The sequence below is a fragment of the Solea solea genome, chromosome 8, assembly GCF_958295425.1.
Source record: "Solea solea chromosome 8, fSolSol10.1, whole genome shotgun sequence".
NCBI lineage: Eukaryota > Metazoa > Chordata > Actinopteri > Pleuronectiformes > Soleidae > Solea > Solea solea.
Genome location: NC_081141.1, coordinates 14,863,172 through 14,877,722, shown reverse-complemented (window position 1 = coordinate 14,877,722; position 14,551 = coordinate 14,863,172). Strand labels below are relative to the sequence as shown.

Below are 14,551 nucleotides of genomic sequence, written 5' to 3'. Positions count from 1 at the left end.
GTAAGGATGACCTGGCCCCAAGATATTAACAGTATCACAACTACTTTGTATTTTTTTTGGGAATAGGTGCGACGGTAACAGAAGGAGACAGCGTCATCCTTGATGAGTCTAATCTTGACGCTACTAACCTGATGTCCAAGCTGCCGATGCCTCAGAGGAGCTCCTATGAGGTCTGGTTTCAGGTAACGTCTCTGCCTCGGCACGGTGTCATCGTGGTGGGTGAAAGGAACCTCACCAAGGAGAAGCCAAACTTTTCCCAGTTCATTATAAACAAATATGGAATCACCTACAAGCATGACAACTCGGAGACGACACAGGATTCGTTCGTCTTCAGTGCGTGGCTAAATCCCAAGGGCAAAACAGCGCAGCGCCCTCAAGATGACGATGATTTCGTTGAGGAGGGTTTTAATATCACAGTCACACCTGTGAATGATCAGCCACCTTTGCTAAAAACCAAAGCTCCAAGGCTGATGGTGGTGCAGGGAGATACAGTAGCCCTCGGTCCTGAGAATCTCAAAGTTGAAGACTTGGACAATCCTCCTGATGATATTAAGTTTTCTGTGATCAGCAAACTAAACAATGGTTACCTCGCTCTGGAAGGACGTTTGAACGAGTCAATAGTGGCCTTCACTCAAGGCCAAATCAATAACGGAAGCGTCAGTTTCATCCATGATGGAAGTTCTGCCTCGGGGGTTTTCTATTTTAGTGTCACAGACGGTCATCATAAACCAATATATAAACTCTTCAACCTAGAAGTGACAGAAATCACCATTTCTCTGGTCAACTCCACTGGATTGACCCTAGAGCAAGGGAAGACGTCAGTGTTACTGACCCGGGACAATCTCGCTGCTGCTACCAATGGGAAAAACATCTCGATTCACTACCAGATTACAAGGCCTCCAAACTTTGGCAAAATTCTAATGGAAAACCAAGAGGTTACTCAGTTCGAACAGGAAGATCTACAGAGCGGAAAGTTGTCCTACCATATGATCTCCCTGTCCTCTGCGGAAGACAGCTTTGAGTTCACTGCCTTTACTTCAGAAGCAAATCTGACTGACCAAGTGTGCAACATAACCGTCACACCTTTAGTCCAGGTGGGCAAAGACTTGAGGATCCCCAATGGAATTCCTGTCAAACTCAGCACTCGTTTTCTTAATGCTACTGAACTAGCTACTGTCAGCAATAGTGACCCTGTCTTTGAAATGATTGCCCATCCTAAGTACGGGAAGGTGGTTCAGACGAAGCATAAAATGTCCACAAAAGCAGGACCAGCTGAATCTTTCACCTTTCAGGACGTGATACAGGGGAAAGTCTCCTTGGAGCTGAACGCCAACATGACTGGAGTTCAAGAGCTGAATGACTCGCTGGTGTTTCTACTGAAAGCTGATAACATTCAACCTGCTAAAGGGGAGTTACACTTCACAGTTTTGCCATACGATCCAGTACTTTTTCCTACCACAACAAGTCCTGTCCCGACCACAACATTGGTCCCCCAGACGCCAATCCACACTTCCAGAAATGGTACTGCCGGTCCAGTCCTGTCTACAGTTTTCCTGTCCACCCAACAACCAAGCAAAAACCAGCAAAAGTTCAAGGCACGCAACCGCTGGGGAAACTCCAATAGAACAAGCATTTACAGTACAACTGTTGGCAAAACCACACGTGGAGCAGAGGATTTCCCCTTAAGGAACACCCCAGTACGTGTAGAGTCCTACCCTCAGAAAACCTCAAATCCACTCTTGGTGATCCTGCCACTGCTGGCCCTGCTGCTGCTTGTAATCATCTTTGTAGTCCTGGTGGTGTATTTACGGCATCACAGGCAAAGGAAGATGAGCACTGCTGCACCAAAGGAGCCGCCTTTCCCCGGTCCTCCAGATGGTGAGTTCTACCAAGGCCAAACCCAGAGGAGCACAGCAGTTCCCATGGTGACTATTACGCCGTTAAACCCCAGCTGCCCCAGCAGTCCTGTTCTTGATCGATTACTGATTACAAATCACGGCTCAGGGTATAACACCGTTGATTCAGACATGTTCTTAAGTTCTTGGAGCAATGGCTCCCCTTCAGCATCGTCCCAAATTATTAGGACCGCCACGCCGACTCTTCAGAAGAATCAGTATTGGGTGTGATCTTTCACTAAACAAGCGTTATGTTTTGGAGGCTAACTGTTACAGGTTTTGATTACACAACATTAAAAATGTGGCTGTGTACTTAACCCTCTTATGACCGTCATGATAATCAAGCCGTCTGGATTTATTTCGATTTTATGGCTGTAGAATTGTCAAAAAGTGTTCAATGAGTGAGTGCGTGCTTCTGCCCCTTTTTTCCAAGATAACTTTCACTTTTACTCGATATCTGGCAGTTATTCAACTGTTTAGGAATTACAGTACTGGGAAGCTGACGTCACAAATGTGTGACGCGCTGGTGAATCTTGTCCACGATTGGACGGTCGTTCTGTGGAAGTCCTGAGGGCTACCGTAATGACAAGTATATGGGCTCAAAGCTCTATTTCTCTGCTTTCCGGTATCCGTCCATCCATCTTCTACAACTTTATCCTCCACATGAGGGTCGCGGGGGGGCGGCGTTGTGCCAATCTCAGCTGACAAAGGGTGAATTTTCTAGATATCGCGAACGGTCTAGGAGTCATGGTAAAGAGAAATACGCATGCCAAATAACTGTCGGCGACGTCAGGACGGTAGCAGTGAGCCATAATTAATTACTACCAGTTTAGTTGTTTTAATTTAAGGCTGCATTATTCATCGTTTCTGTATTAATTCTGTCAAATTATCACCCAAGACAAAGAACTGTAAGGTATTACTATATAAAATGTAGTCTTTATGACTTTCCATTTGTCCTTGAGTTGTTCTGACCCTGTTGGCCAAAATGAGATTTTTGTAGCTTAATAAATTGGCCAAAGTCACTGGAGTCAAGAGATGTTTGAGTTGTGTTTAATGAAAGCACTGGTCAACAATCCATCAGCAGCCACCAATCAGTGCGACAGACCTCAGTCACTTTAGCATTTTTCAAAATGGCAAATCTATGTGGTCAACTCTAAACTATGGTCTGGCCCTCGTGCTTGTTGACGCCATCAGAGCTGGAGCTAATGTCAACAGCATGAAACTGTGAATTACTTAGACTGACACTGGTACAGACGTGTATTGTTTTTAAGCATGTCACTTGATTGTGCATATATTTTTTTTTTTTTTTATTGTTTTATGTATTATATATTTTAGAAGAGCAACTTTCTTTAAACTCAGGTATTTTGTTATTAATGTTCATTCACTGCATATTTTAATGGTTGACAGTTTTGTCACCGATGCTTCCCGTCATAGATCTGTATTAAAGCAGGATTTTGAAAAGGTTTTGTACTTCTGTTAAAACAGTATTATGTTTTTAGCCCATGTCAAATCACACTCATGAAAACGAAATGTTTTATGCAGTATTTTTATATACCACAATACGATTATAGTTGAACATCAAGCCACTGATTGAGGATTACACATTTCACCTTAAAGTCAACGATTGGCTTTACTCTGTAATCTATTAACAGGTTGTACCACTATATATAACTTTAAGGAGGTTGAGCTGCTCACTTTAAAACTGTTACTGGGACTGGTACTAACTAAGAGGACAAGGACACCTTAGATTTATGGGAGATTTATTGACTTTATTAAGTGTTTTACCAATAATTTAACTCTGACAATCCTGATTAAACTGTGTCCTATGATATCTACTGTACACACTGGTTGTTTGACACTGTCGATGAAAGGTACTGTTCTGAAATATTATACTATGGGAGATGATATCACGTTGCTGTAACGGTAACTGTACAAAAACCACACTGTAAACTTGTATGAAGAGAAGTGTCTATCCAGTGTATCCCATGACTGATGTAGTAGCCTTCTATGTAACTGGAGTGTCATATTTATTTATATCATATTTTTAATAAACAACTTCAAAAAGTACGACCTTCTCTCTTTTTATAGTAGGTAGGAAAAGTGTTTGTGGCTGTAGCACCCAAATGATCTACTGTTTCCTCCTGTACAAATGTGTTTTTGGCAGTTAATCTCTAGCGCTATAATTTTAACTGCACTCGCATGCAAAATCAATAAAAACCTGCAGGACCTGCACCAGGGCGTCATGTGTTTTCCATCTCCGTAGGACTCTGTGTTTATAATCCGGATAACTGCATTTATCCAGATTAGAAACATGAAACGTGGTTTAGAGAAGCTCGAGGAGCATTTTTCTGCCATTACAGCTTAATTGCTGTGAGTCAGTCCTCATGACTGATGGTGTCATGCAATGAAATCCATTGTCTGTTTTCCCTGATGCCAAACACCACAGTGATGTCTGTCAGAGGTGCACAGGTGTTAATGAAAGATTAAGCCGTTTGTTTCATACACGTCGGGACGTGATTATAGTCGGTATCAATGGGCTGAAGGGGAGGGTTTTTTTTTTTTTTGGTGAACAATGGCATCACATGCCTGCTGCAGACTTAGCACAATGATGTCATGCTATAGACTCGGACAAAAAACAGGAACTCTGTTGTAAACCACAATATTGTCATTTCTAAGAAAAAACAAAAAAAACAAAAAGAAAACGGAAATTCCAACTCAACTAAGGATGAACTTCCCTGAATGGTTTTAATCTTTAACAGTGGACACACAACATGATCTGATGGGTAAAATGACTGAATCTCAAATCAACTCATGTGGACTAACATTTCTTTAAACCTTTATTTAACCAGGCAGGACAGATTAAGAACAAATTCTTATTTACAACTGCAGCCTGGTAAAAAGCAGGGCCTTACTGTATGAGGAAGAGGGAAATTCGAGGAATCAAGGCAGTGATGTAATATTATGGATGACAACTGCCATTTAATACCGCTACCAATCGATCACTACTAAAGACACAGTTAAACCATGTGGATTAATCTGCTAATATGAGCTCCTTCAATCCTAATGTTTTCATTTGTTAACTGTGAGTTAACAAATTAAAGTTTTTCCACGGACTTCTGAAAAATAAACCACAAACATGGGCAGCAACTGTATTTATGCTTTACTTAAAACGTGGATTATGTGATTAAGAAACCATAAACAGTAACTGTGCTGCCAGCAGGTGGCGCTATTCCCTTGACTCAGTTTTCATGTGCTGTCTCTTGTGTCACATATAAAGTTGTGAGATGATCGGTCAATATGTGGCGAAGTTATCGGGTACTTCCTTTTTTGATGGCCGACTTCCTGTTGAGTTGAGGTTTTTTTTGTTCGTCTTGGGCTGTGACATGTTTCCACCAAGTTTCGTCCTACCAGCTTTCACCTTTGGGGGTGCTACTGAGCCTTTTTACGTATTCTCCTTGTGTTTTAAATCATTTTCACCCGATCATAATCTGTGCTCATTTTCATCCGTTTTAAACAACGTTAGGTGCCTGAAAAATGCGATCATTTCGGAAAGAAAAAAAAGTAAATTCCAGGAAATTCCAATTCCACTGTATGAGCACTCAGGCCTTAATAATAATTTGGAAAAATATGGGAAACATGAGCAGACACAGACGGCAACGTAACGGTGGACACAGAGCTGGAAAGTATTTTCAGTAGACCATTAAATATTTTACAGACAACGTGACAAATAAGTAATCAGGGGAACCTGACATGAAAAACTAATAATTCTCCAATTAGAAAATAAAGGAAGGGGATTTTTTGTAAAGCCCATTTTATAAACAGTAACAGACAGGAAGCAGCAGAGAATGTGCCTGTGACACACAGCCAATAAAAGGCTGATACTCACAGTCTGCCTCTGGTGATTCAGACCACGCTTTAAAAGACACAAGGGAGAGGGATTTTCTCCGGGTTTCAGAGGTTTTTAACCATACGGTTCCTCCCTTTCGTAGACGGCTACACACAAATTCAACAAATGCAAACAAGACACTTGCATCATTGTCGTTTTCCTGTACTTTCCCAGTTTGGATCCAAACTGACCTCAGTCCCAAAACTGTCAAACCAACATTGTCTTAAGAGTCACGGACAGAACCTTCATCATGACAAGAGTAGAAATGAACTCATGCATCCAGACACGGACGCTAAACTAAGATTACAGAGACGACAACAAGCCAGCTCACACTGAAATCACTTACAGAGACGCAACACTTGTTTTAATCTCAGATTTACTGTCTGGTGGAACTATAGTTTGTAGAAAAACAAAGGCAGATACTGATCATAAACAGAGAATATTAGATACAAAAATGTCATTATTGACTATATCAACAGTGGCTTCAGTGTCCCACATTTCAGCTTTGTCATAATTTATATCAAAATGTCTATTCAAACCGACTTCAGTCTCATTTACAAGACCTTTTTGTTGTGTTATGTTGGCATTGATGTGGCAATTTTTGGGGAAAATAAAGACAAAATAAGTCACTCTGAGCAGTCCAGAAACTTTACACTTACTACTTATATACTACTTTCGTAATTGCAATTAGAGAAGTTGTTTTCAAATGGATTAATCTCATGTTAAGGCACCAGTAAATGCCTGTCAGCATGTTAACAGTACTAATAACCCATTAGTATTAGTACCAGAATTATCAGTAGCAGGGCCGGACCTATGCATCTAGGCAATCTGAGCTATAGGGCACCGTCCACTGTCACCAAACACACACCACAGCATGGTTTTAAGTAACTCCTCACACAAACAAACATGTTTTCCATGAAAAGGTGAAAGGTCAAAAAATAAAATAAATAAATAAGTAGATGGCGTCCTATGCGACCGCCTATATGGCCTATGCCAGAAATTGCATCCGGAGCCACAAACCCTATGATAAAGATAAAATGTATAACCTTTTTTATACAGATTGTTGAATTTATGAAATTTAAGAACTACAAAAAGAAAACTCCTCCAATGCTGTTTATACCCAACCTCTTATAAAGTGGAGAAAAATAGTGCTTTAAAATAACATAAATCGCTGATTTTCTCTATGAACTCTGATGTGGGAGAGTGTTTAGTTTCTCCCTTCAGTTTGTTATGAAAGGATTTTTAAACTATATACAGTACAATATTAGTACCGCTTTTGGTGATGTGCCACCAATGAACTATTATTTTCCAAATATCGTAAGAATGTGTTTTTGCCACTTTATCTCGCTGTAAAACAACATTTTCGAGTTTGTGCCGCTTGGTGAACTGCGCCAAAGTCCATAGAGAAAATCAGCATTTTTTAAGTCACAGGGAAACGGGAGCTGCTCGTCTCCTGCTGCCTCATTTAGTAAGTAAGTGTCTCTCAATAAATATGCACTAAGGATTTCAAACATGGGATAAACTCAATAACACATTTGAACTTCATGCCGGAGGCCGCAGTGGATCGACAACTCCTACGTGCTGTGATGTAAACAAACTCTAGTTTTGCAGAAAGCAGCCATGGCAGAGGGGCTCAAGAGCCACATGTAGCCCCTCCCTCGTCTATGCCTAGAGCTGACTCTGACCTAATATTAGAATCTGTATTATTACATGTTTTTCAAAGGAAAATCAAGACAACTGAGACGACGGTGAAGTTAGTCTCATTCTGACTGCACAGCAGTGACGCCCGACCCATATAACCCATGTACGCTCAAAATATAGTCGCAAGAAAGAGGAACCAAGTGTTGAGAAAACGCTGACATGTGTGGGGGTCACAAAATGGGGATGTCTGGCAGGAAGTGGTCACATGTCGGACACTGTTGGGTTTAAAAACTACTGCGACCTCAGCTCTCTCCAAACCACCATTTAATAATGAAGCTGATGCTCGTCACAATGGTGATAAGATATTGTCCCATTGTGTGCGAGACAGAACTGAGACAGACACACAGACCATATTTAAAAAGAGAAGGAGAGAGATAATGAGACCAAATGAGTCCTTGCTCTGAGATATTAGGTCTCAGATTGATCACTCGTTAATCTAGGGGTGGGTAATTGTGGGGCAGAGTGCGAAAGAACAAAAGGACGCGGTAAGACGAAGAGGCTCCGGGAGACAAAGCAGGCCAGGCTCGCTCACTTTAATAGTGTTCCACACAGACTAACCCAGGTGGCTAATTGAATCCCAGCCACCACTGGTTGTATTTTATAGACAAAGACTTATGTTTCACTTCTACACAGTCTCCCCCCTCTCTCTCTTTCACATTTAAAAACTATAGCTATTATAATAATAATAATAGTAATAATAGTAATATCTACTCTATACGAACACATCATCCACAAAGTATAAAACTTAATCAAGGCGCGTAAAATACTGCACTGGCTTTCAGAATCTGACGTGCTGCTGTTGAAAACGCCGGCGTTTGCCTTTAAGGTGAAAACACTTAGAGTAGAGTTAAGTGTTTTCTGTCTGTCTTTCCGGAGCTGGTTGTCCATGTGGCAGCAGCAGCAGCAGCATCAGCAGCAGCAGCATCAGCAGCAGCAGCAGCAGCAGCAGCAGCAGCAGCAGCAGCAGCAGCAGCCTCTGCTTTTATCAAGAATAATTTTATAACTTTTTTGCCATGGTTTTTTTTCCCCCTTTAGTTTGACCTCATTAGTTCCAGCATCTTGGCTGAATAAATAACACCAGGACCATTATGATAACATAAGGTTTTGACCCGTTTGTTCTTCCTGTTCAATCTCATGTCAACAACCTCTGGGTTACATCATTATCTGACACACGCACATTCACAAACATCTGCATCCATCTGTGTTGACCCCCCCGTTCGTATGGGTCAGTGAAGTGTAGTCACATGACTAACAGGTCTACTGACAGACTGGATTGTGGGCAAACTTATTATTTATTTATTTATTTATTTGTTAGTTTAGCAAAACAGGGTCAGTGCACTTTAATAAAGCGCTCTGTATATGTACCACAGTTTGCCCTGGTCAGCTGGTTCTTTGACGACTGTGGTCGACACTGTGTTCTGTGGGTAACAGTGGACCTAAAGGACCATTAGCAGGTCAGCAGTTGTGTTGAAGACAAAGAGTGGGAGTGTACTTGTTGACTCCATGTTGTATCATGAGATGAGAGAGAGAAAAAGGAAGCCCCTTTGAAATCTTTGCCCGTTTTTGGAAGAAATCCTTTCACTGTACTCGCAGTGTTGTTACTAAATAGCGTCACAAAGCTCCTGCACCTTTGGGTTGCTCTTAAAAATCCAGCTGACTGCTCTCAAAAGAAGCTTGTTTTATTTACTGTCACTTGTTTCCTTTGTTGAATTTGTTTGGTGAGCTACACTTTGTCACAATAGTATGACATGACACTATTTACACATCTGCCACTAGAGGCAGATGTGTAGTTCATGCTTGAGAAAACCTGTGTGGATCCAACGCTGGTAAGGACTTCAAATGGTTTCCCCTATTTAAAATAAAATAAAAAATAAACTTTTTTTTATTCAAAGCTACAAGGAGCCACCGCAGTATGACATGACACTATTTACACCTCTGCCACTAGAGGTGGGGGACTCAAGTCACGTGACTTGACTGGAGTCCGACTTGAGGACACTTGTGACTTCAGACTCGACGTAGACTTGAGTGAAATGACTCGAAAGGACTTAACTTACGGAATATTTACATGTTCCCAAATGTTGAGGAGTTAAAGTTGTTTTTGACACACGGAAAAAAACATTGGGCGTCTGCTTCTGCGGCCTTGCATACAAACCTGGCAACCGAGCGGCATCAACACTACTATGTGAGATTCCACTCGCTTTTTTAGCCTAATAGTTGAAATGCATTTCCATGGTTTAATGTAGACCTAATGTCAGTATTCTTTACATTGTAGTTTGATTTATTTTCATTTTATTGATGTTAATTAAATACATTTTCTAATAAACAATTCATGAAGCAGTCCTTACGTTGTATGAGTGTTATACCTTGTTTCTGAGCTATTTCTTTTCTTCAAATTTGTTTCTTCAAAATGACTGTGTTTTTTTTTGTTTTTGTTTTTGTTTTTTTTTTGTAACTTGTAACTTACTTGATTTAAAGCCGGGACTCGACTTGACTTGGTTGATTCTTGCAAGGACGACTTCGGACTTTCATGAGACTTGAAGGTTAAGACTTGAGTGTTGTTTGTGACTTGCATATATATTTCCATTCATTTATGAATCAGATTAGGATGAACCATCGAAGTTTTCTGTTCCACAGCATGATGTTGTAAATGATGGTCCCATTTGAAGTCATAGAGATGATAAAACATAGCCTGTATTGAAGTATAGGCACAGATAGGATCATCCAATAGGTGGACACTTGACTGTTTTTCATTATTTCGTTATTGGTATTATTATTATTTTGTGAAAGTCTCCTTGGTATTTCATCTTGTCATTTAGACATCAAACTGTCTCATTTTCCCTTGAGCAAATCCAGCTCAAAGACAACAAAGATGTTTCCAGCAGGAATCATGGTGGAATCATGGTGGAATCATGGTGGATACTGTAGCTTCACTAAAATACTGAAACACACATACGTCAGTGAATGACTGACAGAGATGGGATTGGTTCTATTCATGAGAGAGAGACATGTGAGCAGGGGAAGCTGCGTCTTCCCTACTTGTTCTCGGTTGTTTATTGCAATTAGAGCTATAAATGAAACTGTGATGGGACTGGGGGAGGAGAGAATGCATATCAGCCAACAAAGCCAAAAATGCGTGTGTGTGTGTGTGTGTGTGTGTGTGTGTGTGTGTGTGTGTGTGTGTGACTTGGAGAGCAGCCAGAGAGGTGGGGGTGGGAGGGCAGTCAGCGTTTTTCAGACAACATGAATGAGGCCCCATCAGAGTGAGCTTCCTGTGTGAGGACTATAAAAACAAAAGTGGGTCTAAAGCCTTCAGAGTGCACTCCCACATTCCCGAACATTCTGCCAGGTACAGGACGCACAGCACGCACGTCCTCTGCTTGTTTCCGTGCATGAATACAAAACTACAACAATTCCCACGATGATGCCCGAGTATAGACTGAATACAAGAAAACCAACAAATATTATGTGTCTCTAAAGGTAAAGCTGTGGTAGTGACAGGTGTGGTCCATGGAGCTCCAGTACACTGAGAAGCAATTGATTTTTGTTCCTGTAGGTCTTTTCATGACGTGTGGAAACAGGTTCATCCATTGAAGACCGTGAATGAACACAGTATATATATTTCACTGGTGCCTTAAATGAAACTTTCATTCATATGTTCTGCCCATGTTTGCATGTTTACTTTCCAGTTTCTCCAGGTTCCTCCCCAAGTCCAAAGAAATGTGTGAATGGATGTTTGTATGTTGGCCCTGCTGTAGCCTGACGACCTGTGTCGTGTGTATATGCTGCTTCTAAAGCTCAATGTCAGCGGAGATCAGGGACGATTGCTCTGAGATTCCTCTAAAAGATGGAACAAATGTGTTGTATTTACATTTCAATACTAAACCTGCACTACGACGTGACTAGAACGTGTCACTAGTTCATAAGTTTGACAGTGAGTGGACAAATGTGGCAAAAGCATCACTTCCACGGAAGCTCAGCTTCTCGCAGATGTCAGTGGAGCAGATGATGATTGGACGAAGCGTCTGAAAGGCGGAGCCAGTTTTTGATTTTGATTTTGCGAGGGAACAAATAGCTGGTCGTTGTGTGTTATTTGCTCGGCGATATAGCCCATTTTTAAAATAAAACACAGAATTATGTAGACCTAGTCTATGAATGAATTTAAAAGTAACCCCCTTTGAAATAAATATAGCAATATTTGGGTTTTATGTAGTTCATGCTTGAGAAAACCTGTGTGGATCCAACGATGGACAGGACCCCAAATGGTTTCCCATATTTCAAAGAAAATGAAAATAAAATAAAAAATAAACATTTTTTTATTCAAATAGGAACAAATGGGCTTGAAATGAGCTTCCTCTGTTTCAAAGATCAGCAACTGCCACTGGCTGAGATACACCCAGGCTGGATGGATGGACATTTCTTGTTATTAGAGGTTTTAGTGATTGGGTGTAGCTCTTCCATCTATCCATCTTCTACCGCTTCATCGTGGTGCCAATCCCAGCTGACATAATACAAACAAACAATGTGTCCAAATTACCTAATCCCTAAAAACTCACGCACACATGGGGAGAACATGCAAACGCCACTCAGAAAGGCTCTTGTTCCAACCAGGATGTGTGCTCAGAACTGCACCAACCATGTGGCCCGGTATAAAGTTCTTGTTTGCCTCAATTAGTGGAGCAAGAGAACAGTGCGTCGATTGTCCAAAATGGAAAACATGTCTTTGTAGGTTGTCATTCATCCAGGCCATAATTCTCCAGAAGTAATTGAATCAGTAGACATTCGGTAGTTTGGTGAACACATTTCACCTCTCATCCACCCTCTTGAATGAGAGATAAACATTCAAGAAGAAATCCTTGAAGATCCTCCTTCTCTTTCTAGTAAAATGATGACAGAAGACATTTTCTTTGTTTGTATTTCAAACCATTCCTACCTACCAAAAACTGTCACGTGCCGTTTGAGAGCAAAGTCTAAAGGTTTTGGACACATGAAAATGTGATTTTGACCCTTAAATACAGTTTTATAAGCAGGGTGTAGCATGTCTGAGCCTTTTCCAGTAGTAGGGCCTCTCCCCCAGGGTGGGCAGGGTGCTGCTGTTCTGAGGTCAGTGGATAATCTCATGGGAGCTGCTCACACAGCCCACATGTTTGTCTCCCACTGCTTCCTGCAACCTGAAAAAAATGGTTGCAACGTCAGTGAGTGAGGGCAGAGAAAACAGAAAATGATTCAGGTCTCCCATAAATAAATTCCGTCTCAGTTCCAGGAAGTTCCTGGTTTTTAATTTAAGAGAAATAAATGTCTCTGCCGGCTTTCAGATCCCTCTTTTCAATACACACGAAAAAGAGTTGAAATATAGGTCAGTGGTGAGGAGTTTCACGAAAGCCAAAGCAATCTGAAACTCCTGTGAGCTGAATTACAGTAAGTGACCTCATGTTGTCCCTCCCTTGCTGCGCAGTCAGGTGTTGTCATTGTCTCAGACAGCATGTGAAATAGTTCCAGCATGACTTAGCCGAGATGCCACAAACATCACAGCGATGACAACACCGTCAAATCATTAGCCATCAGCAGACACACAGTTTAAGATGAACCAAACCTGCTGCCTTTTCACACAATGGGACTGTAACGGGGAGCCAGTGTTGTTGGGAGGGGGTTCTGTGAGAGTGAGAATCTCTTCAGCACACACAGACTATAGTCTCTGAGCTCAGTGTCCCCGGCTGCTGTGTCAGGACAGGGTCTCTCTCTCCGCTGCTTCATTCAGGGCCAGACTCAGAAGACCAGAGCGGACGCAGCTGTAACTGAAAACAGATCCCGCCTCCAGCAGGAATATGCTGAGTACAAGCAAACGCCTCACATTCCCAAAGTAGCAACAAGGATGAAAGTTTCTGTTGCAAACTAAAGAGAGAGAGAGAGAGAGGAGCTCACTTTGTGCTGCAGAGCTGCATTTGCATGATTTCACCTTCACGATTATATTATTTAGTAAAATGTCGTTTAGATTTTGTGCTTAAAAAGAAATAGTATTTAGTATTTAAAATGAGGTAATACTCACCAGACAATACCACCATCCCTGCCTCTTTTCAACAATACAACAAACAATAATATCCAAATATAACCTCAAAGATGGTAACCACAAATGTTACTGGTCTTCAAGCTAAAATAGACATACTTCTCTAAAACAACTAGAGCAGGCTACATGTTGAATTCCCCGCTCCAACACACCTGATTCAAATGTTCAGCTCGTCAGCAGAAGCCTGATAACGACCCGTTTATTTGAATCAGGTGTGTTAGAGCGAGGCAACCTCTAAAACCCTGCCCCATAAGTTGTGCTGTCACTACATTATTCCTCCAGGATTTTGCAGATTTTATTGTGATTTAGGGCTTTTAGGGACTGCTTTGTTCTGTATCCAGAACACTCAAGAGAAGGTTCTTCACACGATATGTCCTTTGAGGGCATATAGCAGTGACCAACCAGGAAATGCAAGGTACACAAAAGTTGCTACACAGCAGGTTAGTATCCCATCATATCTGAAAAGCTATTTAATTCATTCACTTGTGATATGTGTTTGATTTGCCATTTGACTTACTCAACGGTTAAATTTGCTCCTTAGGCCAAATTCCTGAACTACTGTACACCTTCACACACTCACCACATGAACAAGGTAAGATTAGCACATAATCTGCATTTCATCTGCACAACAGTAAACCATGAGAACATGTACGGCTTTATCACTGTCACACCTTGACTTTAAATACAGTGGGATGTCAAAACTTACATAGAGAGTCTGGCATCTTTTGTAGGTTTTTCCCACAAGGCATTTCCTGGCTTTATAATGTTACAGTTGCAATCAGGACAAAGCAATGCCTGGAAGTCAGGGTCAAAAATAAGGAGTGAGAAGTGACTCAGGAAGTGTGATAAGTTACTTTTCTTCTTCCACTGTGAGCTATACCTACACATCATCATAAACTAGTCTCTGAAAGATAGAGATCCAAGTAACACAGTAACTCTGCTTGGTAATTGTTGTTATTATTAATATTGCTAAATTGTAAACCCTTACAATGCTTGTTACCGGGTCAA

General features: G+C 41.2%; 1 protein-coding gene across 1 annotated transcript in view; it reads left to right on the top strand.

Moving 5' to 3' along the window:
* The window catches only part of cspg4ba (chondroitin sulfate proteoglycan 4ba), a 31,057-nt gene extending 27,235 nt beyond the window's left edge, over positions 1 to 3,822 (top strand). The window contains exon 10 of the mRNA XM_058636627.1: positions 67 to 3,822. Within this exon, the coding sequence (XP_058492610.1) occupies positions 67 to 2,126 (2,060 nt within the window). The 3' untranslated portion in view covers positions 2,127 to 3,822. The remainder of the gene's footprint in view (positions 1 to 66) is intronic.
* Positions 3,823 to 14,551: the final 10,729 nt, after the last annotated feature.